Here is a 27,745-nt window from a genome sequence, read left to right as displayed (position 1 = left end):
CCTCATCTTTCTCCCGCGGAGCGGCTGGTAGTTTCGAACCGCTGACCTTAAGGTTCGCAGCCCGATTCGTAACCACTACGCTACCAGAGCTCCTTAAAGCTCGTCTGCTGCATATTAAATATAATGGTTGTTATAAAGAAAAGGATTTGTGTGATTGTTTGAATTGAAAATACAACTAGCTGCTCTTTCTTCTTTTCATATATATATATATATATAGAACGATTGACAAGTTATGATTATTCAGGTCTGGATAGTTGGCAGGCATTTTCTCAAAAATGAATGAAAGGAGCCTGTCACATCAAAGAGCACAAGTGAAACTATTTGCTATCAAACAAACACTTAGGTGTGTGTAAGAGTATAATTGCATCTATAGAGCTTTCAATGGCTAATTTTTCAAAAGTGTATCATCAGGCCTCTGTGGGACTTGAATCCCCAACATTGCAGTTAGCTGTCATGCACATAAAAACTGTTAACACTTGTGTAATAAATCTGCCAACATTTTGGACATCTGCATATTTCGGTGAACTACTATTTTCCAGGAAGGAGCTCTGGTAGCGTAGTGGTTAGTAATCGGGCTGCGAACCTTAAGGTCAGTGGTTCGAAATTAAGAGCCGCTCCGTGGGAGAAAGATGAGGCTTTCTACTCCCGTAAGGATTTACACCCTTGGAAACCCTGTACAGGGTCGCTATGGGTCGGAACCGACTCGACGGCACTTAACAACAACAACTATTTTCCAAATGACTTAATGTGTGAAGTTATAAAATCATTATAGACTTTTATAAAAAAAAGTAAGGACTTTTAGCAATCTTTAACAAATATTTAAAAATAAGGAAGTCATTGCTAGTTTCAGGAAAGAGCATTCTGGTAGAGGGTGAAGAAGGTTCAGAGTAGATGCAAACTGGTGTAGAAAAAAAATGCAAAATTCTGAGTGGGTGCAAGGAATAGTAAGTATATTCTTTTCAAACACATTGGCTGTCAAAGGGAGAAAAGCTGAAAATAACATTTGGAGGAAATCTGTAGTTTATTTTTCTTTTTCAAGATGTTTGTAGGCTAAGGGGGAAATGACACTGGAAAAAAGACAAAAGAAAGAATTAGTGTTAAATGAGTGCATTCTATATATGTATGGCATTTATATAAAGAGACAATGAAAACAAAACAAAAAAAAAAACAATCTAGTATTGAGAATCCCTGGGTGGTACAAATAGTTAATGTGTTCTTCTGCAAACAAAAAGGTTAGAGATTTGAGTCCACCCCAGAGGCACGGCGGGAGAAAGGCCTGGTGGAGATCTACTTCTGACAAACCAGCCACTGAAAACTCTATGGGAAAGGCAACTTATTAAAAAAAGGAGTAGGAAAAACTACAGTACAGAGACAGCTCTACATTGAAGTACCTGGAGTCACCATGAGTTAGAATCCACTCCCCATCAACTAGTTACTGCTTAGGAAGCACTGAGATACATACATAGGTAGACAGATTGCCTTTAAATAGCAGGGAAACTAGAGTAAAAAAGGATGGATCTGGTCACAAGTTAAATCTGAACTGTGATAACATTTTCAAAATATTGTAGGGAATACTGATAGTCTTTGGATAGGAGTTAGATATGTATCTATGCTGACTGTAACTTCTAACACAGATTATATACACAAAGCCCAGTCTAGTATGTTGTGGTTGTGGTATGACCTTATGCACAACAGAATGAAACACTGTCTGGTCCTGCACCATCTTCACAATCATTACTATGCTTGAGCTTATTGCTGCTACCACTGTGCCAATCCATCTCATTATGTAAAGTTAATTTCAGATTCTTTAGAGTATGACTGGAGCCCTGATAGCAAGAACAGTCATTTTGTGGATTATAATCTAAATCCTTTAGCTCTACTTTGTATGCTATTTGAAAACTACCCTGCTCATTAACAATTCTGTTCTAGTAGGTTTTTTAGAGTTAGCACAAATAAATCACTTAGAATATTATACACAAACTGGATCTAAGCTATTTGTTGTTTTTAAGTGCTGTAGAGTCGATTCCAACCCATAGTGACTCTATATAGGGTTTCCAAGGAACAGCTGGTGAGCTTGAACCACTGACCCTTGTAGTTCAAACAACTTTGCAGAAGAGTAGGAGGTAATACTTGCAATTAGCCCATATCTAGTGTCAAACTATTTTGGGTAGTTTGGCCTAGGCAGTGATTTAACTCTTAAATGCAACTGAAAAAACTGAAAAAAGGTAAAACTCATTAGTTGAGGTCATTTAATGAAGAAAAAATTAAATCTTGTTCTTCACAATGTTTGTAGTATATGAATTCCTCTACATCACCTATGTTTTACCTAAAATTATGCAATTCAAGTCTAAATTAATAGTTTGAACTTCCTGTCTCAACAGAAAACACCACCTGCTCTTTGGAAGTAAACCAAATATTTAACACATGAAAATTTAATACCATGCTGAATAACTAAAATATAAATAAACAAAATCTGATACTGACATATGAAAACAATCATTTAAAGGTTTTTACAGTCAATTTCAAACCTGACATTATGGCCAACTTTATAAAATGTAAATATCACAAATAAAAATTATTAACAAAAACAAGACCAATCTTACAAATTCTCCCCATTTGTAGCAATCCTTCTAAGGCAAATTCTTCAAGAAAAAGAAAACATCAAATCTCTGGAAAACTTAAAACACTTTTATTGCTGTGAGATACAGTTAAGCAAACATTTGCTGCATGCCTCCTATATGCCAGACAGAGTGAGAGGCTCTTAAAATACATTGTCGTTTTCCTCATTTTGACAGCTCCAATTTATACATGGTATGAAATAAATCATCCTATTTTTTTAAAAAATGAAATTACAGTCACTTTTCTTCAACAGCTATTAATTTGGAATGAAATTTGTACTCCATTTTTATTTTGAACATTTTATTATAAAACATTCAAACATATACATCCTCTCACACATTCGCTGTCACTTATACAGCTCTAAAAGTGAGTTGTATCCTGTCATTTTGTTCTATTTGTGGTGTCCTCATCCCTCTTTGAGGCACTGTAGGATAATCACAGGAATGCTAACCAAAAAATTGACGGTTCAAACCCACCAATCACTTCTCAGAAACCGTATGCAGAGTTTCTATGAGGTGGAATCAACAGCAATTAACAACATTTAAAAGTAAACTCCCAGTACCCATAAATTTATCTATAAACACTATAGATGTGTCTGGAAGGTGTGTATCTCTAACAGATAAGGAAATCTGCCTTATTTTAAACAGCACACACTATTATCAATGCCAATCTAATACCCAGTTCATGTTCGTTCAAGTTTTCCCCAATTACCACAAGTATTACCTCCTACTCTTCTACAAATAGGTTGAATCAGGATCCAAACAAAGCCCACACAATAGCAGATCAATTTTAACACCTGCAAAAGCCATTACTGCTCCTACAAACTAACTTTACCTCTAATTTCATCTTATTATGACTATATAAGGGTAAGTAAAAAAGTATTGCTACACAATCATAACTCTTTAAAAACCAAAAAAAAAAAAAATCAAAATGTGAACCTATTGTTTTTCTATGTATCATCCCCTCTATGGCTACACACTTCTGAAGGCAATGTTCCCATCTTTCTAATCCTTTGTTAAGGAATTCCGTGTTTTTTGACATAAACGGCTTTGGCATCCTGTGGTGGTGGTGTGCTGTGGAGTCAGTTCTGACTTATAGCGACCCTACATAGGGTTTCTGAGACTGTAATTCTATACTGGAGCAGAAAGTCTCATCTTTCTCCCATGGAACAGCTGAAAATTTCGAACTGCTGATCTGAAGGTTAGCAGGCCGACTCCTAACTACTACGCTATCAGAGTTCCTTTTGGCATCCTAGAGGGAGTCAAGTCTCATTCCTTTTCAATGTTCTTTGAGCTTTGGGAACAAAAAAAAATTAGGAAAATCAAGATCTGACTGTAAAGTGGATGGGGTAAGACTTGCTACCCTCCAAGAATGAGCAGTGTATTGTAATGAGAAAAAATTCCTTGGTGCAACTTTCCTGACATTTTAATCACAATTTCCAGTTTTCCTAAAACTTCTTTATAATAAGCCCCCAATGATTATCCTGTGCCCTTTGAGAGCATCTATCAAGAATATCCCAAATGGCATTAAAAGCTTGTGAGTGTTCGTCTAAGATGTAACTACTGGTTTCTCTATATCCAGAGCAGAAAGAAAAGAAGAATGAATTAAATAAAAGATGCATGAGTACAATTAGTACAGAGACCTAACAGACCTGTGAACTTCAACCTCCAAGACCATAAGACCAAAAGAAGTAGATGGTGCTCAGTTACTATTACCAACTATTACCAATTGCTCTGAAAGGGACTATACTAGAAGGTTCTGGATAGAGTGAGAGAAAAATGTGGAACAAAACTCAAAATCATAGACAAGGCAAAGCTTACTGGTCAGACAGAGACTGACAGATCCTTGAGATTATTGCTGTTACTCACCCTACAGGCCTGGAAATGAACTTGCGTCCATGGCTCAATTTTAGGACAAACCACAGACATGTCTAGAACGTGAATAATAACACTGGTGAGGCACGCAGTCCTTAGAGTAATTAATCATTTGAGATCAAAAGATTAGCATCTGCCCAAGGACAAAGTTCAGAAGGCAAAAATGTAGGAATGGGAAGAGTAGACACAAGGTAACAGGTGAATGAGTGTGTTGTATTGTGGGACTTGCAATCAAAATATCAAATGTGTATGAATTGTTGATTGGAAAACTGATATCCACCAATGCAAAAATAAAAGGTTAAAATGAAAAAAGATTACCCCCCCACCCCCATACACACACACTATGGAATTCTAAAAAATAGTCACCTTAGTTCTTTGAACTGACCTCTTTGCCTTGAATTGAACTGGCCAAGCAGATTCCCTCGGAAGCTACTGCTTTGATTGGGCCTTTCTACTGAAGGCACCCTAATGAAATTAAGACAAGTGTATTACTGAGAAAATTTGTCTGTACCCATGCACTGATTGCAGAGACATACTTAAACATATTTTATATCTGGAATAAACTCAAACATGTATGAACTGTAACCCTATAGTAGCAATACTTTTTTGACTTACCCTTGTAATTATTTTCCATTTGTCCTGGTTTTTGTGTCTGTCTATATAGCTATTTCTGATATATATGTGTTACTGTAAATTGCTCAAATCCTTTCTGGAACAAAGCAAGGGAGAGGGAATGAAAGGGAGCATTCAATAATTATTTATGAGTACCTTCAAATACCCTATCTATATGAGCATTCTAGACTTCAATTACATTTGTCTATAATGGAGTCCTGATGTGGCGATGTGGGTTAATACACTGGACTGCAAAGTCAGTTTGTACTGCAAGGTCGGCAGTTCAAGCTCACTAGCTGCTCCTCGGGAACCCTATACAGGGTCACAGCTGACTCAATGGTACTTATAACAACATGCACATAATATGCTATCTTAATTTTCTAACTATAAAATTTGTCTTGACTTTTAAAATTGAACTTAACATTATAAACACTGACAGAAAATCACAAGGTCAGTGATTCGAACCCATCAACAGCTCCATGGGAGAAAGATGAGACTTTCTGGTTTTGCAAAGATTTACAACCTAAAATACCCTTCAACAGGTTTCCTATGAGTTGGAAACACAGCCCTTTACTGTGAGCAAGTTATTTCTGGTAATACCTGGAGAAATCTAGGTTACACATTATCTTTCCACAATAGAAAACAGGAAGATTCAGATGTACAAAACATGTGTTTAATCTACGTAAATTTTGAAAAGAAAAATTTGCATATATACTCAGGATCTCAATGATTACTAAACTGAGGAACCTCAAAGTACACAGTTAATGTAGAGTGTGTTCATGTGTATGTATAAACATTTACAAAAAAAGGATTTGGAGACTGGACAAAGATAAAATGCCACCACCAACAAAAACAGTTCACTGGCAAACAGCAATGCTTATAAACTTAATTCCATTAATATGATGCCTGTGCATTAGAGAACAATTACCAAAAAGTGGGCATAGTTATTTAAATAATAAAAAGGTTTGTATCATAAAGCAGTTTTTTTCCCCACTCCAAAAATTCTGTCTTTCCAGTTACCTACTACTTGATTTTTCTTCTTTCAATATATTTAATGTTAAGTGGTTTATACCAATTGTTCCAGTTTCTGACTGAAGTTATTTATCCCCTCTTTCTCTGTTATCTGTCCTATAGGGTCATTATAAGTCAGCAATTGGATGGCAGTGTGTTTGGGCTTCCTAATAATATGGTTGAACACTAAAATCTCATTTAAACAATGGTCTCTAATTGTCAAGGAGTCCAGGTGTGCCTGTGCAGGATAGGCACTGGACTGCTAACTACAAAGTTGATGGTTCAAACCCACAAGCCACTCCTTGGAAACCCTATACAGGATCGCTATGAATCGGAATCAACACTTTACATAAGTTTTCTAACATAAATTTCAATAATTTTTAATCAAATAATATGTGATGGTGAAGTAGTTAAATGTTATGATTGACAGGTCAGTGGTTTGACCCACCAGCTGTTCTGCAGGAAAAATACAACCCCTGAAGATTAAAGCCATGGAAACCTTTTGAGGCAGTACTACTCTATCTGCAGGGCTGCTGTGAATCTACTCAACAGCAATGAAATGAGTTTTAATCAAATAGATCTATGCACCATTTCTGAGTTGATTTATATAGTTAATCTTCAAGTTATATATGTAAATTAGGGTTAATAATTATTTCCTAAAATATTCTAACTATGTGCTGATTTTCTACTTGTATTTAAGCAGGTACAGTGGCTCCACAGGATAAGCAATGAACTGCTAATCACAGTTTGGTGGTTCGAGCCCAGCAGGCACTCCTCGAGAAAAAGAGGTGGCTTTCTGCTTCCAATAAGATTTATAGCCTCAGAAACCCTATACAGGGTTGTTGTGAGTTGGAACCAATTCGAAGGCACTCGATAACAAAAACCAAAGCATACAGAAATGGTATAAAACAAAACCAGGATATGAGAGTCACCTAGATGTTTATTATTAATCATGACCAAAGAATAGTTTGCAATGGTTTATTTATAAAATGCTCACTCTCTCCAAGCAGAGCACTCAGGGACAGTGCTGTAAAAGTACCATGACAGTGCTGTAAAAGTACCATGACAGCACTAGATTAAGTTTATACTTAAGTGTTTTCGTCATCGATTTGGAATTCTGTAAATCAGAATAAAACAGATGACAGAGGGACAATGTATTGAGTAAGAGCTACTGGCTTAGGTTTTTCCTATGATTCTGTTTGTGTTTCTTGGGCTGCATCAGGTTTAAGATGCTTCTCTACGTGCTTTCTACTTAATGAAAACTGCCCCTTCAAAATATCAATAGCCCTTAACTTCTCACCAAACACTGAATCATATATTTTGCCATTATTCTTAAGTAATTAATAAAATGTCATGCTAAACTAAATTCTCATGCTATCCTCATGAGGACAGTAGTACTTATTTCAGGAAAACAGCAAAATTAAGATTTAAAAAAATATAATGCTGTGACTTCTAAGGCATTCTGTGAAATAATTATTTCTAAATGAAACTCTACAGAAAAAAACTTTAATTGTACAATTTAATAAACCTGTACCTATGAACTCCTATAATTATTTCACTTTAAAATCAATTTTTAAAAAATATAACATTTAACTAGTCATACATCTTGAGGCTATTAGATTATCCTTTTAACATCAATGTCCTTGGAATATAAATGGACAAATAGAAAAAAAAATTTATATGGACAAAACTCTTTTCAAAGGTATCCTTAGAAAAGACCATGTTTCTGAGAGGTTAAAAGAAATGAGAGGAGTCCCAGGGTGCCACTCACTGTAAGTCACGCACTAGGCAGCTAATCGTACAGTTAGCAGTTCAAACCTACCAGCCGCCTCTTATAAATCCTACACAGGCTTGCTATAAAAAGGAGTAGACTCAACAGCACATAACATGAAGAAAAACCAAATGCTTAAAAGCAATACAATGAGTTTTCAAAAATTTGATGGAAAAATTCTATTGTCTTTTAATTTCATTTTTAGGAACTTCTGGAATTCCCTCATATAAGAAATACAAGTTCTGAAAACACTAGGTACTTGAAGAGTATAATAAAATAGAGCATGAATATAAAGATGAAATTTTCAAATTATCTTGATATCTAACAGAGAAGAAAAAAATAGGTGAAAAGTTTTTTAAGCAAAGGATTTTTCTTAGGTATGTTTTGTTTTTTTAAAAACGAAACCATATCTTACTGTTAACGTTTTTGACACTTTTTATTTTTAATCAAAAAGCCACAAAATATGTTTTAAGTGGTATAAACAGTCAGTTAAGTAAGCTACTTACATGTTTTCTATCATTGAGTATAAGCTATACCAACTGTACAAGCTATGGACAACACTGCAGAGAACAGGTATTCAGGAACACTTAACTGTGCTCATGGTGCTGGAGATCACATGATAGGAGTCCTGGTGTGACACTGTAGGATAAGCACTAGACCACAAGGTCAGTTTGAGCCACAAGGGCAGCAATTCAGACCCATGAACTCATTCGTTACTCCTTGGAAGTCTTCTGTAGGATCTCTATGAGGCATAACCAACTAGAAGGCACTTAACAACAACAAATGACTTATTCATTGCAAATATCTTTTTAAAACAATGTAATAGGCAACAGGGTCACTATGGGTCGGAACCAACTCGACGGCACTTAACAACAATAACATATTAATGTATATTCCTCTGTTTGTTGTACTGTGGTAGCTTGTGAGTTGCTGGGTTATATAAAGAAAAACTGTGGTATCAGGATTGAAGGAAGACTCATTAACAACCTGCGATATGCAGATGATACAATCTTGCTTGTTGAAAGTCAAGAGGACTTAAAATACGTACTGATGAAGATCAAAGAGCACAGCCTTCAGTATGGATTGCATCTCAATGTAAAGAAAACAAAAATCCTCACCACTGGACTAATAAACAACATTTTTATCAATGGAGGAGAGACTGAAGTTGTCAAGGACTTCATTTTTCTTGGATCAACTATCAACGTTCATGGAAGCAGCAGTCAAGAAATCAAACGACGTAATGCATTAGGCAAATCTGCTGCACAAGACGTTTTTAAAGTGTTGAAGAGCAAAGATATCAGCTTGAGGACTAAGGTGCGCCTGACCCAAGCCATGGTAATTTCAATAACCTCATATGAATGCAAAAGCTGGACAGTGAATAAGTGAGACCGTAGAAGAACTGATGCATTTGAGTTGCGGTATTGGAGGAGAATATTGAAAGTGCCACGGGCTACCAAAAGACCAAACAGATCTGTGTTGGAAGCAGTGTAGTCAGAGTGCTCCTTGGAGGCCAGGATGGCCAAACTTCGTCTCTCATACTTAGGACATATTGTCAGGAAGGACCAGTAGCTAGAAAAGGATTATCTTGTTTGGTAAGGTGGAGGGTCAAAGAAAATGAGAAAGACTCCCCCAACGAGATGGATGGGCAAAGTGGCAGGATCGATGAACTCAAGTGTGGCAACAATTGTGAGGTTGGCCCAGGACTGGGCAGTGTTTCATTCTGTTATGCACAGGGTCGCTATGAGTTGGTACAGACTCAATAGTACCTAACAACAACATTCTAATGTACCTCAGCAGATGGAATACACAGGAATCACACTGACTATATATCTATGGGAAGTGATGGTAGAAAAGCTCTATATCATCAGCCAAAAAAATGCCAGTGTTGGACTGTGGGAAATATCACCAACTGCTCTTATGTAAGTTTAAGTTGAAGATGAAGAAAATTAAAACAAGTCCACAAGAACCAAAATATGACTGTGAACATATCCCCACCTGAATTTTGAGACAATCTCAATAAGAGAATTGATACATCAGACACTAATGACAGAAGACTACAAGAGCTATGAGATAACATCAAGAACGGCATACAGGATGAAAACAAAAAATCATTGAAAAGACAGTAAAGAAAGAACAGAACAAAATGGATGTCAGAAGAGATTCTGAAACTTGCTCTCCAGTGTAGAAATGCTAAAGGGACTAGAAGAAATCAGGAATTAAAAGAGTTAAACAGAAAATTTCCAAGTCCAGTTCAATAAGACAAAGTATTATATAAAATGTGCAACAACTGGAGATAGAAAACCAAAAGGAAGAACATGCTCAGCATTTCTCAAGCTGAAAGAACTGAAGAAAAAATTAAGACTTAACTTGCAATATTTAAAACAATTCTATGGGCAAGTAAAATATTGCTATATTGTAAAGAAAACAAAAATCCTCACCACTGAACCAATAAATAACATCATAATAAATGTAGAAAATATTTAATTCGTTAAAGACTTCGTTTTGTTTGGATCCATTATCAATACTCACGGAAGTAACAGTCAAAATATCAAACGACAATATCACATTAGGCAAATCTGCTGCACAAGGCCTCTTTAAAGCATTCAAGAGCAAAGATGTCAGTTTGAGGACAAAGGTGCACCTGACCCAATAGCCTCATATGCATGCAAAAGTTGGACAATATTGCAGAGAATGGGCATTCTCAGAAGACTTAATTGTATTCATGAGGAACCGCACATAGACCAATATCCTATTGTTTGACTAAAACAAGGAAATACAGAATGTTTTAAAACCAGGAAAGGTGTGCGCCATGGCTACATCCTTTTACCACACTCACTTAATCTGTATGCTGCACAAATAATCTCAGAAGCATAGATTATATGAAAAAAGAAGAAGGCATGAGGATTGGAGGAATATTCTTTAACAACCTGCTAATTGCAGATGATACAACGTTGCTTGCTAGAAGCAAAGAGGACTTAAAATACTTACTGATGAACATCAAAGACTACAGTCTTCAATATACTTGTACCTCAAAAGTAAAGAAAACAAAATTCCTCACAAATGGACCAGTAAATAATATCATGATAAATGGAGAAAAGATTAAAGTTGTCAAAGACTTAATTTTGCTTTGATTCATAATAATCGCTAATGGAAGAAGCAGTCAAGAAACCAAATGGCACATCGCATTAGACATATCTGCTGCACAAGGCCTCTTTAAAGTCCTCAGTTTGAGGTCTAAGGTGTGCCTGACCCAAGCTATGGTATTTTCAATTGCCTCATATGCATGTGAAAGTTGGACTATAAAGAAGGCCATAGAAAAATTGATGCTTTTGAGTTATGGTGTTACAGATGAATACTGAAAGTACCATGTACTTCTAGAAGAACAAACAAATCAGTGTTGGAAGAAGTACAGCCATACTGCTCCTCAGAAGCCAGGATGGCGAGCCTTCATTCCTCATACTTTGGACATGTTTTGAGGAGGGATCTGTCCCTAGAAAAAGCCATCATACTTGGTGAAGTGGAAGGTTAGTGAAAAAGAGGAATACCTGGAACAAGATGGACACAAAGCAATGGGCTTAAGTGTAACATTTGTGAGGATGGCTCTGGATGGGGCAGTGTTTTGTGCAGAATCAGTGACCTTTAGGTTAGTAATCCAGCCCTTAGCCACTGCGCCACCAGGACTTCTTTTCTGTATCTTAACAACAACAACAAAGTATCTTACCGGAGTCTTGGTGTGGCGCTGTGGGATAAAGCACTGGGCTGCAAGCTCAGTTTGAGCCACAAGATTGGTGCTTCAAACTCACTTGCCATCGAATCAGCACTTAACAGCAACAACAACATCTTAAAATTTCTTAATGTCATAAATTACACACTTTCTGTCAGAACTGAATTTGCCTAAGTTAAATTTTCTTATAATGAATAACTAGATGTTACACCTTTTTTGGGGGCTGACATTCACTCAGAAAAAAGCTAACTTTACCCTTGCTTTAACTATACACATAAAACTAAAATTTTTCTAAACTTTTTTGTTTATTTTCATTTCTTTGTCTGTGTATCTAGTTCATTCCCTCATAAGTGGTTTCCCTATGTCCTTAAACAATTACATTTATGTAACATGTCCTACATCTAAACAGCAGTATTGAATTATGAATCTCTTCCTGTTTATTATTATATTTTTAACCACAACTGTGTGTTTTAAAACTTTACTCAGTTTTAAAGATTTCTTCATTGTTACTTCTCCAACCTGTTGCACAGTATCTCATAGCATTCAACCACCTGTTTTCTGATTCACTCTACTAGTGACAGCCTGGTATCTATCTAACTATCCACAAACACAAACAATGCAGTTACAAAGATGATCTCAAGACTACACTAGATTCCCAGAAAAATTTACACAGAACTATGAGTGAACTATTTCCCGATTTATTTCCTGATTTAATTAAACATTGACAGACTTAAGAATGCTAGTACTAGTTTATATTGCCACCATCAGTACATAAGAACTCTCTTACATCCTGCTCTACACTTGCTATTAGCAACTTTTATAACTTTTGCTATTCTTATGACTATAAGTTTATAATCCTTTTTTATTCAATTTCACTTTTCTAAATGCATTTCATCTACATTTTAGTGCTTGGTCTTCTCATTCTGTAGACTATTTATATCCCTTGCCTATTTTCCCAAAGTTTCTTCTTGGTTTCTGTTTATAGAAATTTCTCATGTTAGGATAAGTAAAAAAATACATTCCTATTAGGGTTCCCAGTAGGAATCAATGACATTTAGGTTAGTACATGCATGGATTTATTCCAAATAAAACATGTTAAAACATATCGCTGTAATCAATGGATGGTTGCAGATAAGTTCTCTCAGACTTGTCTTCATTTCATTAGGGTACCTTCAAAAAAAAGATCTAATCAAAACAGTGACTACTGAGGGTATCTGCTGGGTCTGTTTCAATCAAGAAGGGAGGTCAGATCAGATGGTTATAATAACTGTTTCTGGATTCCAAAGGAATAATCTTGATACATTTTCTTGAATGACACAGGATAATCACAGGGGCTCATTATAAAGATGGTTTATAAAAACAGGAAACTACACTAGTGAGAAAAAAGCCAACAAAGTTGTGCCAAGGGATTTTTTTCCCCCCATCATGACAATACACTTGTTCATTCTTTGAGGGTAGTAAGGACTGTCCTATGAGAATCTGTTTGGAAAATTTAGCTCACCAGCCCTAAAGTTTTTACTTAGTCTCTTCAGACTTCTTTTTTCCTCCTTATTTAAAGAATATTTAAAAGGAACTTAATATGAATCCCTTGAAGATGCCAAAACTGATGTTTTGATGTGGCATAAAACAAAGGGCACAGAAATCTTCAGGGAAGTGCTAGAGAGATGGAAATACTCCCTTTTCAAGTGTATAGACTTAGGATTTGTTGAGAAATAGTTAACTTCATATTTTGATATTTTTCTTTCATGAAGGTCTCTGAATTTGTAGCAATACTTTTTCTCTGACCCTCAGATTGTAGGTATTATTCCATTGTATGGTTTAGATGTTCCAAAGCTAACATGTGACTTATAATTTTGTATATGACTCTTTAAAGAAAAGCTTTAATTTTGAAATCATCAAATCCTGGTGTGGCGTTGTGGGATAAAGCACTAGATTGCAAGGTCAGTTTGAACCACAAGGTCAGCCACTCATTGGAAAACCCACATTGGGTTACTATGAGTCGCAACCAACTTGATGCACTTAACAACAGCAGCAACATTAAGTTTTCATAGGATGGTCCACGGTCCCTATGATATGGATTGTCTCCACAATTTCTTATATTAATAGCTTGTATCTTTATCTTTCTTATTTGTGTCTTTACTTTTTATGGAGTTTGTCTTTGTATGTACCATGTAATGTAGTCATCCAGTTTTCTCTTTATCCAAATAGCTAGTTTTCCTAATAAAATCTAAGTCCGTATCTGCCTTAAGAAACCCATCTGTTCCTCATACCTAGTGGTATGACATACCATATTATCAAGGTCTTAAATATATATAAATCTTTCTATGTATCGTAGTGGTTACGAATCGGGCTGCGAACCGCAAGGTCAGCAGTTCGAAACTACCAGCTGTTCCGCGGGAGAAAGATGAGGCTTTCTGCTCCTGTAAAGATTTACAGCCTCGGAAACCCTGTACAGGGTTGCTATGAGTTGGAACCGACTCCACGGCACATAACAACAACAACATGTATCCTAGTCCATTTGTTTTTGTTTTCTAGTATCATAACTTTTTATTACTATGGCTTTGTAGGAACTCTCACTATCTCACAAGTCAAGTGTATCTCATCTTTTCTTTATTCTTCTTTTTCAAAATTGACACAGCTATTTCTGGATTTTTGTTAGTCTAAATTAATCTTAGACTAAATCTGTCAAGTTTTTTTTTTTTTTAATTTAGCTAGAATTTCAAAATGGAGGCAGTGACATGATTATACTTAGAGAAACCAAGCAGTACTACGGTTTAAGTCCATGAACATTTTTTGCCTCTCAGTAAAGTTAAAACAAATTTTCCCACAAAAGTTTTATGCATTCTGAATTAGGTCAATATTGTTACAATTATTTTCTAAGAAGGTTATTAATGGCATAAAGGAGTGGTTGAATCTAGTTATAGATTTGCTTTGTAAATAAAGCTTTATAGATACACAGTCATGTCCACTTGATGACATAATGTCTATGGTTATTTTCATGCTACAAGAGCAAAAGTGTAGGCGTGAAAGAGAGTATATGGCTCACAAAATTGAAAATTATTTACTACCTGTAAATAGTTTTTATAGAAAAAACTGGCTGATTTCTGGGTAGAAAAAGAAAACTGATTTATAGAAATTAATCTTATAATATTAATCTACCTCAATTTTTTCATTAGTTCTAGGAGTTTGTGGACTGTTTATGGGCTTTCATTAGAAGATTATATCAAATATAAATAGTGGAATTTATCTCTTTTTCTTATCTTATACTCATAATAGGGTTGCATTTGATATTTCTCCATTAAATGTAATACAACAAATTTTAGGTATATGACATTTGATCAAGTTAGGAGAACTTGAAGTCAAGTATCATCTTTTTGTTTGTGTGTGGGTGTGGGTGTGTGTATAGCAGTCCCTGGGTTATAAATGTCTGGTTTATGGACAACTTATACTTGCCCTTTACCACAGGGCTCTGAAGTGGTTCTCTAATTGGTAATGAAGTGAAATGGAAATAGGCCAGAATTTTCACAATTTGGGTGATTCATCACAGTAGCAGAAATGGGAAAAATTACAGGTTAAAACCCTGAAATGGGAGAAATGGAAGAGGCACATTGAACCTTTCTGGAACCTGACTTACAAGCTTAGATTATCAGCAACATTCCAAGTGCCACACTGGATGCCATCTTTGAGTAGGGTGCCAATATCTTTGAATGGAGTGTTTCCATCTTTGAAGCTGTGCTTTACAAATATGTAAATTTGCCTTCACTTTGAAAGGACTGAAGCAAACCCTATTCCTAATAAATTCTCCATCAGAGACACCTTCATTTGTTCCAAGGGGTGGTGGTGGTGTGCTGTGAAGTCAGTTGTGCAGTCGAGTGGATTTCAACTCATAGCGTTTTTAAAGTTGTAAATCTTTTCAAGCCTCATCTTTCTTTCATGGAATGGCTGGTAGTTTTGAACTGCTGACCTTGAGGTTAGCAGCCTGACTCATAACCACTATGCGATTTGTTCCAAGTGCAGCTTTTAAATCACTGAAAAGGCTTCCTGTCTTTTCTTGTATTAAAGTAAGGCTAATTAAGAATCATGCACCTGGTCCAAGTGACCTGCAAATTCCTAAAGTTAGTTAGGAAAGGATCTTATTTGCAACCCAGGGATTGCTGTATACTAATAATCTATAATTTGTTAATTTTTACATATTGTTGTATAGTATTTCTTACATTATTTTATAGTGTGTGGACATAACTTTTCATCCATTAATATTTGGGTTTATTTATCTATTAAACTCTAAGATTTTGTGAGGGCTGGAACTCTTAGTTATATCTACTTTAATACCTTCATTCAACAAGATGTATTAATATTTACACAGTTACTAGGTATTGTATAAAGAAGTTGTTTTCTCTTATATAAACAAGTGCTATATTTGATTGAGTAAGCAAAAATGGTATGCTAGAAGATAGGGAAGATGAAAACGAAAGAAAATTCATAATTAGTTTTGTCTTTCATGTGAAAATCAGCAACTTTCAGTAGAAGAGATTTAAAGGTATCCATACCTGAATAGTGCTGCTGCCCTTAAAAGCCCATCTATTGTTTGGCTGAATATTGCACCTTGGGGGTAAGTTTAGTTCCAGACCTGATGGGTGACTAAGGGTTGTAGTCTCTGGTAAACCTGGTCTTTTTTTATGATTTTAAATTTTGTTCCCTATTTCCCCTCCCCTCCCCACCCCCAACTCTATCCAGGACCACCTAATGTGATCCCTTTCAGAGCAGTTGGTAGCAGAGGCTGGGCACTGCCTAGTTCTTCTGGTCTCAGGTTCATAGAAACTGATAATCATGTGGTAGTCGTGGTAGTTCTGTGCCATCAAGTTGGTTCCAAGTTATAACAAACAAATCTTTATGGCAGCAGAAAGTCTCATCTTTCTCCTGAGGAGCAACTGGTAGATTCAAACAGCTGACCTTGTAGTTAGCAGCCCACCGTGTATATGCTACCAGGGCTCCTTAATGTTCATATAGGACCAATTATGTTGTTGTTGTTAAGTACCGTAGAGTCGGCTCCGACTCATAGTGACCCTCGGAAACAGGGTTTCCGAGGCTGTAAATCTTTATGGGCCTCATCTTTCTCCCGCGGAACAGCTGGTAGTTTCGTACTGCTGACCTTGAGGTTGGCAGCCCGACTCGTAACCACTAGGCTACCAGAGCTCTAACTATATAGTCTGATGTAAATCTTTGACTTTGTGCACCAGAAACTGCCCACACGCTTCTCTCCTGTGACAGGAGGCTTTTATGGTTTGTTTGCTTTTTTTTTTTTAATATTTTATTGTGAGTTATAAAATACTTTACAGGGAGAACATTAGTTTTACATTCATCTTATTGTATATCATTTCATTGCCATGGTTATAATCCCCTCCATGAATCATCAACCAACCAAAGGGTATACCTACAAGCCTGCCCCCCTGGTCATCAGTACACACAGCCCCTCTCCCTCTCTGGGTCTAAAGTCCCCAGCTGCTCCATTTCTCCACATCATCATCTCTGCCTCCATCTCTGGCATCACTGTTTCTCTAGATAGGTTGGGACCTCCGATCTTCTCCCTTGATGGTCCTAAGGACCTCCCCTCCTAGACTGCAAAGTTAATACCTCCCCTTCTTGCTACAAAATGTCTACTTTTACATTTCCAATCCTCACAATCAGTCCTGATAACAATTATTCACTATCGTATCATGACAGATCTATCCCCATTTCCTTTCATCAGCCCCGCCTAGACAGACTGGATACTACTCAGTGGAGACTCTACCTTCCTCCATGCCCTATGGATCTAGGTTCCCTCTTGTGAAAGCTTGTAAGCCAGTCACTTCTTGCCTTTGTAAGCTTGTAACCCCCCCATTTTGGGTAGCTAATGTCCAAGTTGCCTATCCCTGTCTACTCTGTGTATGGAGGGGGTAGAAATGATCCTTGCTGTAAAGATTTGTTCCCTCTTTTGAGCTATTGCATCCATAGGTGTAGGTCAAGTTCATCAAATTGTATCAGATTACTCTTTTTTCCCTCTTCTTTCTTCTTCTAGTTGAGCTTTGATCATCCAGTCATTGAAACCCAGGTCAAGTGGGTTTTTCTGCAAGAGTGGGTGCTCTTGTGCATATGTCCTCTCATCAACTGGATGCTTAACTCTCTATTCTAGTCCTCTTTGGCTATGTCACTGACTCTGGGCCAAAGAGTCCCCAGGTCTTGCCACACTGCTGGCCAACCAGGTCTCCACCCGGGTTCACAGAAGTCTATTGAATGTTGCACGGTTTAGCTTGCAGCTCCGTTGCTGTTTTTCCCTCACTTCCCCTTATTGGTGACAAATGTGGTCACCAATCATAGCATGCATTCCCACTGAGTCTTAGTCTTGGAAGGGGGATTACTCTGAGGGGACCCGTTCTCTCGCCTTGATGTCTCCTGGGTGAACAACTTGCTTGTTCTTGTAGTAATCAGTTGGTCTGCCTATATTGTTTTGTATTTTTTCTGTCGGTCTTTCTTTCAAGAAGTATCTTCTGTTCTAGCCCCTCCAGGCTGGTCTGTCCACTCATTCAAGTGGAAATTTCCCACCTCTGAAGATTCTGGATGCTGTTCAGGATTCCACCTATAGTCTTATGAAATGCAGAGACTCTGCAGGAAGCCTCCTTTACTGGGCACGTTGTAGCTTCATTTTAGGTATTCCAATTAGTTATAGGCAGAAGACGGACTTACAAGCTTTCAATGGTGATATTTCTGGCTATTCCGTTCTCTCCCCCTCAAGTGTTTATTTTATAATGGTATGCAAGGGAAACCAAGATTCAACAGACAGCCAAGCATCTTAACATTATTTCTCCCCTTTTACCCATTCCAACCATGTCTCAATCCCTCTATCCCAGAGCTCTGCACTCCCAAGGTTGTGCATATATCATCATTTACCTCTGTCTCACTTAGCCCATGCAAACCTGCCTAATTGTTCTCCCGTCTGCTTTGTTCTTCCATCCCCCTTCTCATTCTTGTATATAGCCCCCTCCCCAGCATTCAAACTATCGTGTGTCTATTCCTTGCCCTGTGCTCCACCTTCCCCTTCCTCCCCCCCCCCCCCCCAACATCCCAGCAACCAGCAAAGAGGTTCCCCCGCCCCTTTAGTATGGGTTCTTTTTCTTAGTCTTTTACAGTAGTGGTCCTATGCAGTATTTTTCCTTTTGTGACTGACTAATTTCACTCAACATAATGTCCTCAAGGTTCATCCATGTTATGCGTTGGCTTGCAGCTTCCTTGTTATTCTTCAGGGTAGCATAATATTCCATTGTGTGTATGTACCACAGTTTGTTCATCCATTCTTCTGTTGATGGGCACTTAGACTGTCTCCATCTTTTTGTTATTATAAACAGTGCTGCTATGAACATTGGTGTGCATATTATCTCCTCGTATTATGGCTCGTATTTTTGTGGGCAAATACCACGTAGAAGAAATACTGGATCATAAGGTATTTCTATTTCCAACCTCCTGAGGAAGCACCACATTGCTTTCCAGAGAGGATGGATTATTTTGCAGTCCCACCAGCAATGTAGGAGTGTCCCAGTCGCTCCACATTCCCGCCAGCATTTATTGTCCTCTACTTTTTTGATCTTTGCTGTTATTGGTGGTGTGAGATGATATCTCATTGTTGTTTTGATTTGAATCTCTCTAATGGCTAGTGATTGTGAACATTATCTTCATATGTTTGCTGGCTGCCCAGATCTCCTTGGTGAAGTGTCTGTTCACGTTCTGTGACCATTTTTTAGTTTGGCTATTTCTCTTTTTCTTGTAGAGGTGTTGTAGTTTCCTATATATTTTAGAAATAAGTCCCTTGTCTGATGTGTCATTGCAAAAGATTTTTTTCCCATAGTGCCAGTTCCCTTTTTACTTTTCTGGTGAAGTCTTTTGATGCACATAAATTTCTAATTTTTATTATGTCTAAAGCATCTATTTTGTCTACTTTGTTTGGGTAGTTTTCAAAATGCTTGGTAGTCTGTGTATTCCCTGAATTAGCACCCTCACATCTGTCTCAATTTTTCATTAATGGCCTTCATAATTCTGGGATTCACATTTAGGTCTTTAATCCATGTTGAGTTAGTTTTTGTACAAGGTGTGAGGTGAAGTTCTTGTTTCAATCTTTTGCATATCACTTTCCAGTTCTGCCAGCACCATCTGTTGAAGACACTATTACTTTCCCATGCAATATATTTAGGTGTTTTGTCAAAAGTCAGTTGGCTGTATATAGATGGGTTAATTTCTGGATTTTCTATTCTGTTTCATTGATCTATGCATTTTTCATTGTACCAGTACCAAGCTGTTTTGACCACTGTAGCCATGCAGTAAAATTTGAAGTTGGGGAGTGAGAGGTTTTCAACCTTATTCTTCTTCTTAAACAGTGCTTTGCTTATCCTGGGTCTCTTTCCTTTCCATATAAAGTTTGTAATTGTTTTTTCCATCTCTTGAAGAATATTGTTGGAATCTGGATTGGGATTGCATTATATGTGTAAACTGCTTTGGGCAGTATGGACATTTTCACAATGTTAAGTCTTCCTATCCAGGAGTATTCAAATGTCAAGTTTTGAAAACTGAAAAATATTTAATATTCCTTCAGGGCAAGATGTAACACGAACTGATAGGAAAAATCTTTATTTATTCCACTTATTACAGCTGCTAAGAAAATATTAGTGTGCTTGATTAGAGTGCTGCCTTAGGTGATATAGAAATATTACCAAAGTTGGTTGTATATAATACCACTTCTTAAACATTTATAAAATCTGACTATTGAAACACAACTGGGTCTAAGTATTTTTGATAGTGGATTATGGCTCTGATTACTTGAAAACAGTGAAACGACTATAATTCGTTCTCTCATTTACTGTCAAAAGCAACTCATATCCCTCTAGCTCTACTTGAAATTTTATACTCTAAAACACTTCTCTAAATAAATATCTTACTTTCACATGAAATTTTGATAAACATTATTAAGAAACTTGAACAACTCACAAATAACCTTCAAAATCTTGAACAAAATGCAAGTGATGTGGCTGTATTAGATGCAACTTTTCCCTTTATAATATTTATTTGCACCATACTTGATTCTATGCAATTTGAAATGGGAGCCTTGTTAATTATAACATGATAATTAAAGAAAGAACTGAGATAATTTCTACACTAAGAATAAAATATAAAGAAGGTGTATATTTTTGTAGATACAAGTAGCTTCTTACATCACTCTAGATTTTAACATCTGACATCAAAGGTCTCAAAATCATAGAATTAGCCATAAAAAGCAGGAGCATACTTACTTAGGAGTAGAAGGACCCCTTGGCCATGTTCCATCTTCATTTTTCTGTTCTATCACTAATACCTGCAAATATGATACAACAAAAAGGCGTATATTTTTATCAATCTAAAGTTAAATAGCTGTAGAAGACTAGCTGATTATATCAATTAATTATTTAAATGACACGAACGACAAAGTGAAGAATTATTTCGCATTTTGGTTCCAAAGCTGGGCAAAAGAGACAAAAAGATCTCAAATAGAAATAGTAAGGACAGTGAGAAGGAAAAAGGTAAACTATGAAGAAACAATTTATTCTATGACTTTAAGTATGAGGAAGTGCAACCCAAATAAGCAGAATATAAATTACTCGAGTTTAGGGAGTACATTTCTATCACTGTATATTTTTAGCTTGTAACACGGTTTTTACTGTGCAAATAAATGCTCAATAAGTAATTGCAATTAATGTCAGTGTTAAACTTAGTGATATAAAATCTTAACTATTATGCTAATATTGAGGAACAGTGGCACAGACCATCGCAAATTATAGATGGTGTTGGTGGTTGTGTGCCGTGGAGTCGGTTCCGACTCATAGCGACCCATACAGGGTTTCCAAGGCTATAAATCTTTACCAGAGCAGAACGCCTCATCTTTCTCCAGCTAGTTTTAAACTGCTGACCTTGCGGTTCGCAGCCCGATTCGTAATGACTACGCTACCAGAGCTCCTTAAATTATAAATAGTACACAGTATATTTGGGGTTTTAAAATTTGCCTATAATTATATTATCACTAGATGGATTGGCCAAGTGGCAGCATCGATGGACTCAAGCATGGCAACAGTAGTGAGGTTGGCCCAGGATTGGGCGGTGTTTTGTTCTGCTGTGCATAAGGTCGCTATGGGCCGGTACCGACTCGATGGCACCTAACAACAACAACAGGTAGCTGTATGATCCTGGACTGCTAATGAAAAGGTTGACAGTTCAAACCCATGAGCTGTGCCTTGGGAAAACCTTATACAGGGTTACTATGAGTCATAGCGGATTCAACATCAAATTATATACTATAACAACATGCAAATTATAGACTAGTTTATATGTAAATGCTAAGCACAGCTCATTTATGCTGTTGTTTGGCACCACTGAGTCAACTCTGACTCATAGCAACTCCATGGCATAGGACAAAACATTGCCTGGTCTTGTGCCATCCTCACAACTGTCACATCATTTATAGCTATATCATCTACTGTATCAGACTAAAGTGTCCTACTGCAGAGTTTCCTAATGTTAAGGCAGAAATTTCCTTTATTTAAAAATATCCCAGACTTCTTCCTCAGTTTTTTAGTCTAAAGGAAGACCATTTCTTCTAGTTGTTCTTATAGGGGAGCTTGTGCAAAGAAGAAAATAAAGTAGCAAAAGGAATGTGATAATCTCAAGAGGTATCTAAATTTCATAGGAAAACTAGAATATACACAATATGGTGGAAAAATTCAAGGCTTTACAAATTTCAATATGTTTAGATTCATTAAGTCTATTTTTCTTAATGTTGCCTTTTGTAACCTATTCTACATATGCTTTTGATAATATACTCATGTTCCAGGCTACTTATAAATTGTCACCTGTACCCTAACCATGTAAAATAAAAGCTTGTTTCAGAACATATGGAATAAACAAAACACCATTAAAAAACAAAAATTCATGGAGCTATATTATTCAAAGAGCACGGTTATATAATTAAGATTTTATAACTATCTTCAAAGGCAAACTAATTCTTCAATTCATACATTCAAAAAACATAGTCTGTATAAAGGAGTTCAGAAAGTTTGTGGAAAAATAGAATTACGAATAATGGAATTTTTCATGAACTTTTTGAAGCCCCCTCGTATGTAGGGTATAAAGAATAAGAGAAGAGCACAGTGTACCACCCCCATCCTGATTTCTCCCTGATCACATTACTCTCCTTTCCTACTGGACATCATTTAACTATTATTCACAACTTACTTATTATAATTCTGGTATACTCTTATCATATATTCATAAACTTAGATTTATAAAACTGAATTCAGTGTATGATTTTTAAGTCATGAATAAAGAAAGCTTTTATTGACTGTAACCTACACCTAGAGATATGTTTCCATACAGATAGACAGACAGACACATATACACGATCACACAAAATATCATCATTTGGAAGGTTCAAGTCAGTTATAAAAAGATAATTTAGCAGTGAGTAAATGTCAGAAAGATGTTGACCTGTGTTTTATTGACTACGCAAAGGCTTTCAATTGTGTGGATCATGACAAGCTATGGACAACATTGCAAAGTATGAGTATTCTGGAACACTTAATTGTGCTCATGAGAAATCTGTACATGGACCAAGAAAGAGGCAGTTGTTCAAAAAGAACATGAGAACACTAAATGGTTTCAAATTCAGAAAGGTGTGTGACAGGGTTGTATTCTTTCACCATACTTATTCAATCTGTATGCTGAACAAATAATCCAAGAAGCTGGGTTATATGAAGAAAAATGTGGCATCAGAATTGGAGGGAGAATCATTAACAACCTGCAATATGCAGATGATACAACCTTGCTTGCTGAGAGTGAAGAGGACTTAAATATTTACTGATGAAGTTCAAAGACTACAGCCTTCAGTATGGATTGCATCTCAATGTAAAGAAAATAAAAATCCTCACTACTGGACTAATAAACAACATTCTTAACAATGGAAAAAAGATTGAAGTTGTCAAGGACTTCATTTTTTTTGGATCAACTATCAACACTCATGGAAGCAGTGATAAAGAAATCAAATGACATATTACATTGGCAAATCTGTTGCACAAGACCTTTTTAAAGTGTTGAAGAGCAAAGATGTCAGCTTGAGGAATAAGGTGTGCCTGACCCAAGCCATGGTAATTTCAATAACCTCATTTGCATGTGAAAGCTGGACAGTGAATAAGGAAGACCATAGAAGAACTGATGCTTTTCAGTTATGGTGTTGGCGGAGAATATTGAAAGTGTCATGGGCTGCCAAAAGAAGCAACAGATCTGTGTTGGAAGAAGTGCAGCCAGAGTGTTCCTTGGAGGCCAGGAGGGACAAACTTTCTTTCATACTTCAGACATATTGTTAGAAGGGGCCGGTTGTTGGAGAGGGTGACGGTCAGAAAAAAAAGAGGAAGACCCCAGTGAGATTGATTGGCCAAGTGGCAGCATCAATGGGCTCAAGCATGGCAACAATTGTGAGGTTGGCCCAGATTGAGCAGTGTTTTGTTCTGTTGTGCACAGGGTCGCTGTGAGGCATTACTGACTTGATGGTACCTAACAATAACAACAATTGTTATCACAACTAATTGAGACTGTCACACTTTAAAGGTAGAAGTTTTGTAACAAAAATAGGGGAGTAGTTAATATCACAGTCTAAAACAGAGGACCCTAGGATCATCAAGGGAGAAGATGATGAGCAGATTGCAGGACACTATCCAGAGAAGCAGCGACACCAGAGATGGGGACAGAGATGATGACATGGAGAGAGGGAGCAGCTTAGGATTCTAGACTCATGGAAAGAGAAAGGTTGTGTGTGCTGGCAGCCAGGAGGCAGGTTTGCAGAATGTGCCCTTTGGTTGTTTAAATGATTATATATTTTTGAGTGTTTTTATATACATAAAAAAACAAACAAACAACAGAGGGAATAGAAGGAAATACTTTTGAATAATGATGCATGGAGGGGATTGTAATCATTGCAAAGAAACACAATACGGTAGGATGAGTGCAAAACTGATGTTCTCCCATGTAAACCATCACTCAATTCACAATAAAAGCTTTAAAAGAAAAAAAAAAAAAAGAAGTGAACTCAAGTAAATATCTAAAGTTTAATTCCCTAGTTATCACTTACAATTAAAAATCCATGCTTTTATAAGCACAGGCTGACAGATCTCAGAGATGTTAAAATGCATTCCTTTATTCAAATGCATCATTTTCTGAATAAAATTTTGTTTATGGATAAAATATAAAATGAAAATATTGGTTTCAAAACTGAACAAACACACATTTACAAAAAGGGAGGAAGAAGAGACCACCCATTTGAAGAAGTACAAAATTCAACAATACATCTTTCTTTCAATTTCTAATGAAAATAACTTCTCATTTTAACAAAATTGTTCCTTAAAAAATAAAAATGTCCTAGATAATGTTCGGAACCGACTCGATGGCACTTAACAACAACAACAAAGATAGTGTTTAGCTCATTCATCATCAATCAGAATCGTTCTTACAAAATTTAAAGGCAACCTTAGGCCTTGCAGAGTAAAACTATGTTCCAGTTCTTAAAAAACAAAACAAAACATTTTTTTTTTTCCCCAAGGCTGTGACCTTTCAGAAGCAGACTGCCAGACCTTTTTTCCAGGGCACTTCAGGGTAAGTTCAAACTACCAATCTTTTTAATCATTTGTGCTACCTAGGCCTATTTCAAAGAATTAAATGGCCTTAAGGAGTCCTGGGTGGAGTCCTGGTGTGGTGCTGTGGGTTAAAGTGTCACACTGCAGTCATTTGAATTGCAAGGTCAGTGGTTCAAGCTCACCAACTGCTCCTTGGAAACCCTATACAGGGTTGCTATGGGTCAGAATCAACTCGACAGCACTTAACAACAACAAGGAGTCCTGGATACAATACTGTAGGATAAGCACTGGACTACTAACCACAAACAAGGTTGATGGTCGAAGGCCACAAGGTGCTCCTTGGAAACTCTACATGGGGCCACTATGAATTGGACCAACTCAATGGCACTTAACAACAACAACAATATACGGAGTCCTGGTGTGGTGCTGTAGGACAAACCCTGGGCTGCTAACCACATGGTTGAAAGTTCAAACCCACCAGTCCACTCCTTGGAAACCCTAATCAGGGTGGCTATGAGTTGGAACTGACTCGACAGCACTTAACAACAGTAGGAATATTTAGTCTCCCTCTTACTGAAAGAATTTATTCTCTATCTGCAATCTGATAAATGTATATTTACCAAGGACATCAAATTATTTGACTTTTCTAAATCTTAGCTTTCTACTGTACATAATGGAGAGAATAATATTCATTAAGTAGAATGAACGAGAAGATTAAAAGAATTCTGCATTTTTCTAACTGTATTCTTAGATTACACTGCATGTGAGATGGCCAAGGAGAGAGGTGTGTGTCTACAGGAATTGGATGGCTGGGGAGGGAAGTGTTGGCTCATAGGTAAAGTGCCAAAGTCCTCACTCCAACTTGAATCCAAGTAATCCGTAAAAAACCAGTTGTCATTATGTTGATTTTGACTAATGGGTTATCTTAAATGTACTAGAATAAAATGGCTTCATAGAGTATTCAATGGCAATTCTCTTATTTTATTTTTGGTGGTGGGGGGGGGGATAGGATAAAGGGGAGGGGGAAAGTAAATTGCCAAGCCTTTCTTTTCTGGATGGACTCAAATGTCAAGTTTTTGGGAAACAGCAGCAGCAGAATATGCTATTTGCACTTCTCAGGGACTACTCAATCAGAGTAACTTAACTTTAGTAAGTATTAGTTTTATAAGAGTGATTTTAAGAATATAATGATTAAAGTAACCTGGAAGGTATTGTTTTGATAATCTGATATAGTAAGTATTTAATAAATACTAATTTTCTTAGGTTACTATAAATGTTCTCACAGCACTTCGTAATATTGATGTCAATAGAAATTTTTAGTAAAATAAAACAATAATCTCCATATATCAGTGTACAAAGCATTGTAATAGGTATTTTTTAAAAAAATTAAAGCAAATACAAACATCAGCAAGTGACAGAAGAGACACAGTCCAACCAAAATGCTGACCTCATAGTTAAGCTGATACAAAAGTAATTCATGTAAATTATGAATTGTACAAAATAACAAAGAAGTAAATCATAATGAAAGTATTATATTATGGAAGTTAAGAAAGTAATTTAACCCCAAGTAGAAAAATCCTGCACCGTCAATGGATATTGAAGAAAATAAATCAGAGAAGGCTGAAGACAGATGTGACATTTGAGTTGGAATTAATTAGGACAGATAATCTGATCTGGAAAGATATGATGAACGGTTCATCTGAATATTTTATAATTAAAAGGACTTTCTGCTAAATGGATGTACAAACTGAGAAGAGCACACCACGTAGATGGAAGAACATGCAAAAGCATAGAAAGAGTAAACACTAACAGTGTGTTGTTGTTGTGTGCTGCTGAAATTCCGACTCATAGTGAGCCTGTATAGGGTTTCCAAGAGCAGATGGTGGGTTTAAACTGCTGACCTTTTGGTTCCTAGTCCAGTGCTCATTCTACAGTACCACCACATAAACAGTGTTGTTACAGTATAAATCATAAGACAAGAGTAATCTAAAAATGTTATAAACAAGGAGAGAGATCAAATCATGACCTGCACGCACCTTGTGATAAGATGCCTAGGCTTTAATCTAAATGCATGAATAAACTAGGAAATGTTTATGGAAGGGAAAACAATGAACTTTTCATTTAAGAAATAATCTTATAGCATAAATATGCAAGACTGAATATACATGAAAAAGACTGGAGGCTGAGAGATCTGTTAAGAGACTATTAAAGAAAAAAAAAAAGAAGAGAGAAAGAGACTATTAAAAGATAAGACTGGGAACAGAACAGAGAGCTGAATTCAAGAAATATTTAAAGGGTGTAACAGTAGAACTTGCTGAGTATGTTAAAAAAACATTTATTTGGATTATACCACAAAGAGAGATCAAATTAGGGGTTGCTATGTTTAAACAGGTTTTGGCAAAATATGGTCCACTAGGTGTAGCACTGGGGGTGCTGGACTGCAAAGTTGGTTTGAATTGCA

At 36.6% G+C, this 27,745-nt stretch overlaps 1 protein-coding gene across 2 annotated transcripts in view; it reads right to left on the bottom strand.

Moving 5' to 3' along the window:
• Window positions 1-27,745, bottom strand: part of USP15 (ubiquitin specific peptidase 15) — a 189,180-nt gene that overhangs the window by 85,082 nt on the left and 76,353 nt on the right. For both annotated transcript variants that reach the window (XM_006859509.1, XM_006859510.1), the window contains exon 6: window positions 20,923-20,984. In XM_006859509.1, the coding sequence (XP_006859571.1) occupies window positions 20,923-20,984 (62 nt within the window). The remainder of the gene's footprint in view (window positions 1-20,922; window positions 20,985-27,745) is intronic.

This window comes from Chrysochloris asiatica, unplaced genomic scaffold (assembly GCF_000296735.1).
Source record: "Chrysochloris asiatica unplaced genomic scaffold, ChrAsi1.0 scaffold00033, whole genome shotgun sequence".
Taxonomy (NCBI): domain Eukaryota; kingdom Metazoa; phylum Chordata; class Mammalia; order Afrosoricida; family Chrysochloridae; genus Chrysochloris; species Chrysochloris asiatica.
The sequence above is the reverse complement of the archived record's forward strand: the minus strand, read 5'-3'. Positions and strand labels throughout refer to the sequence as shown.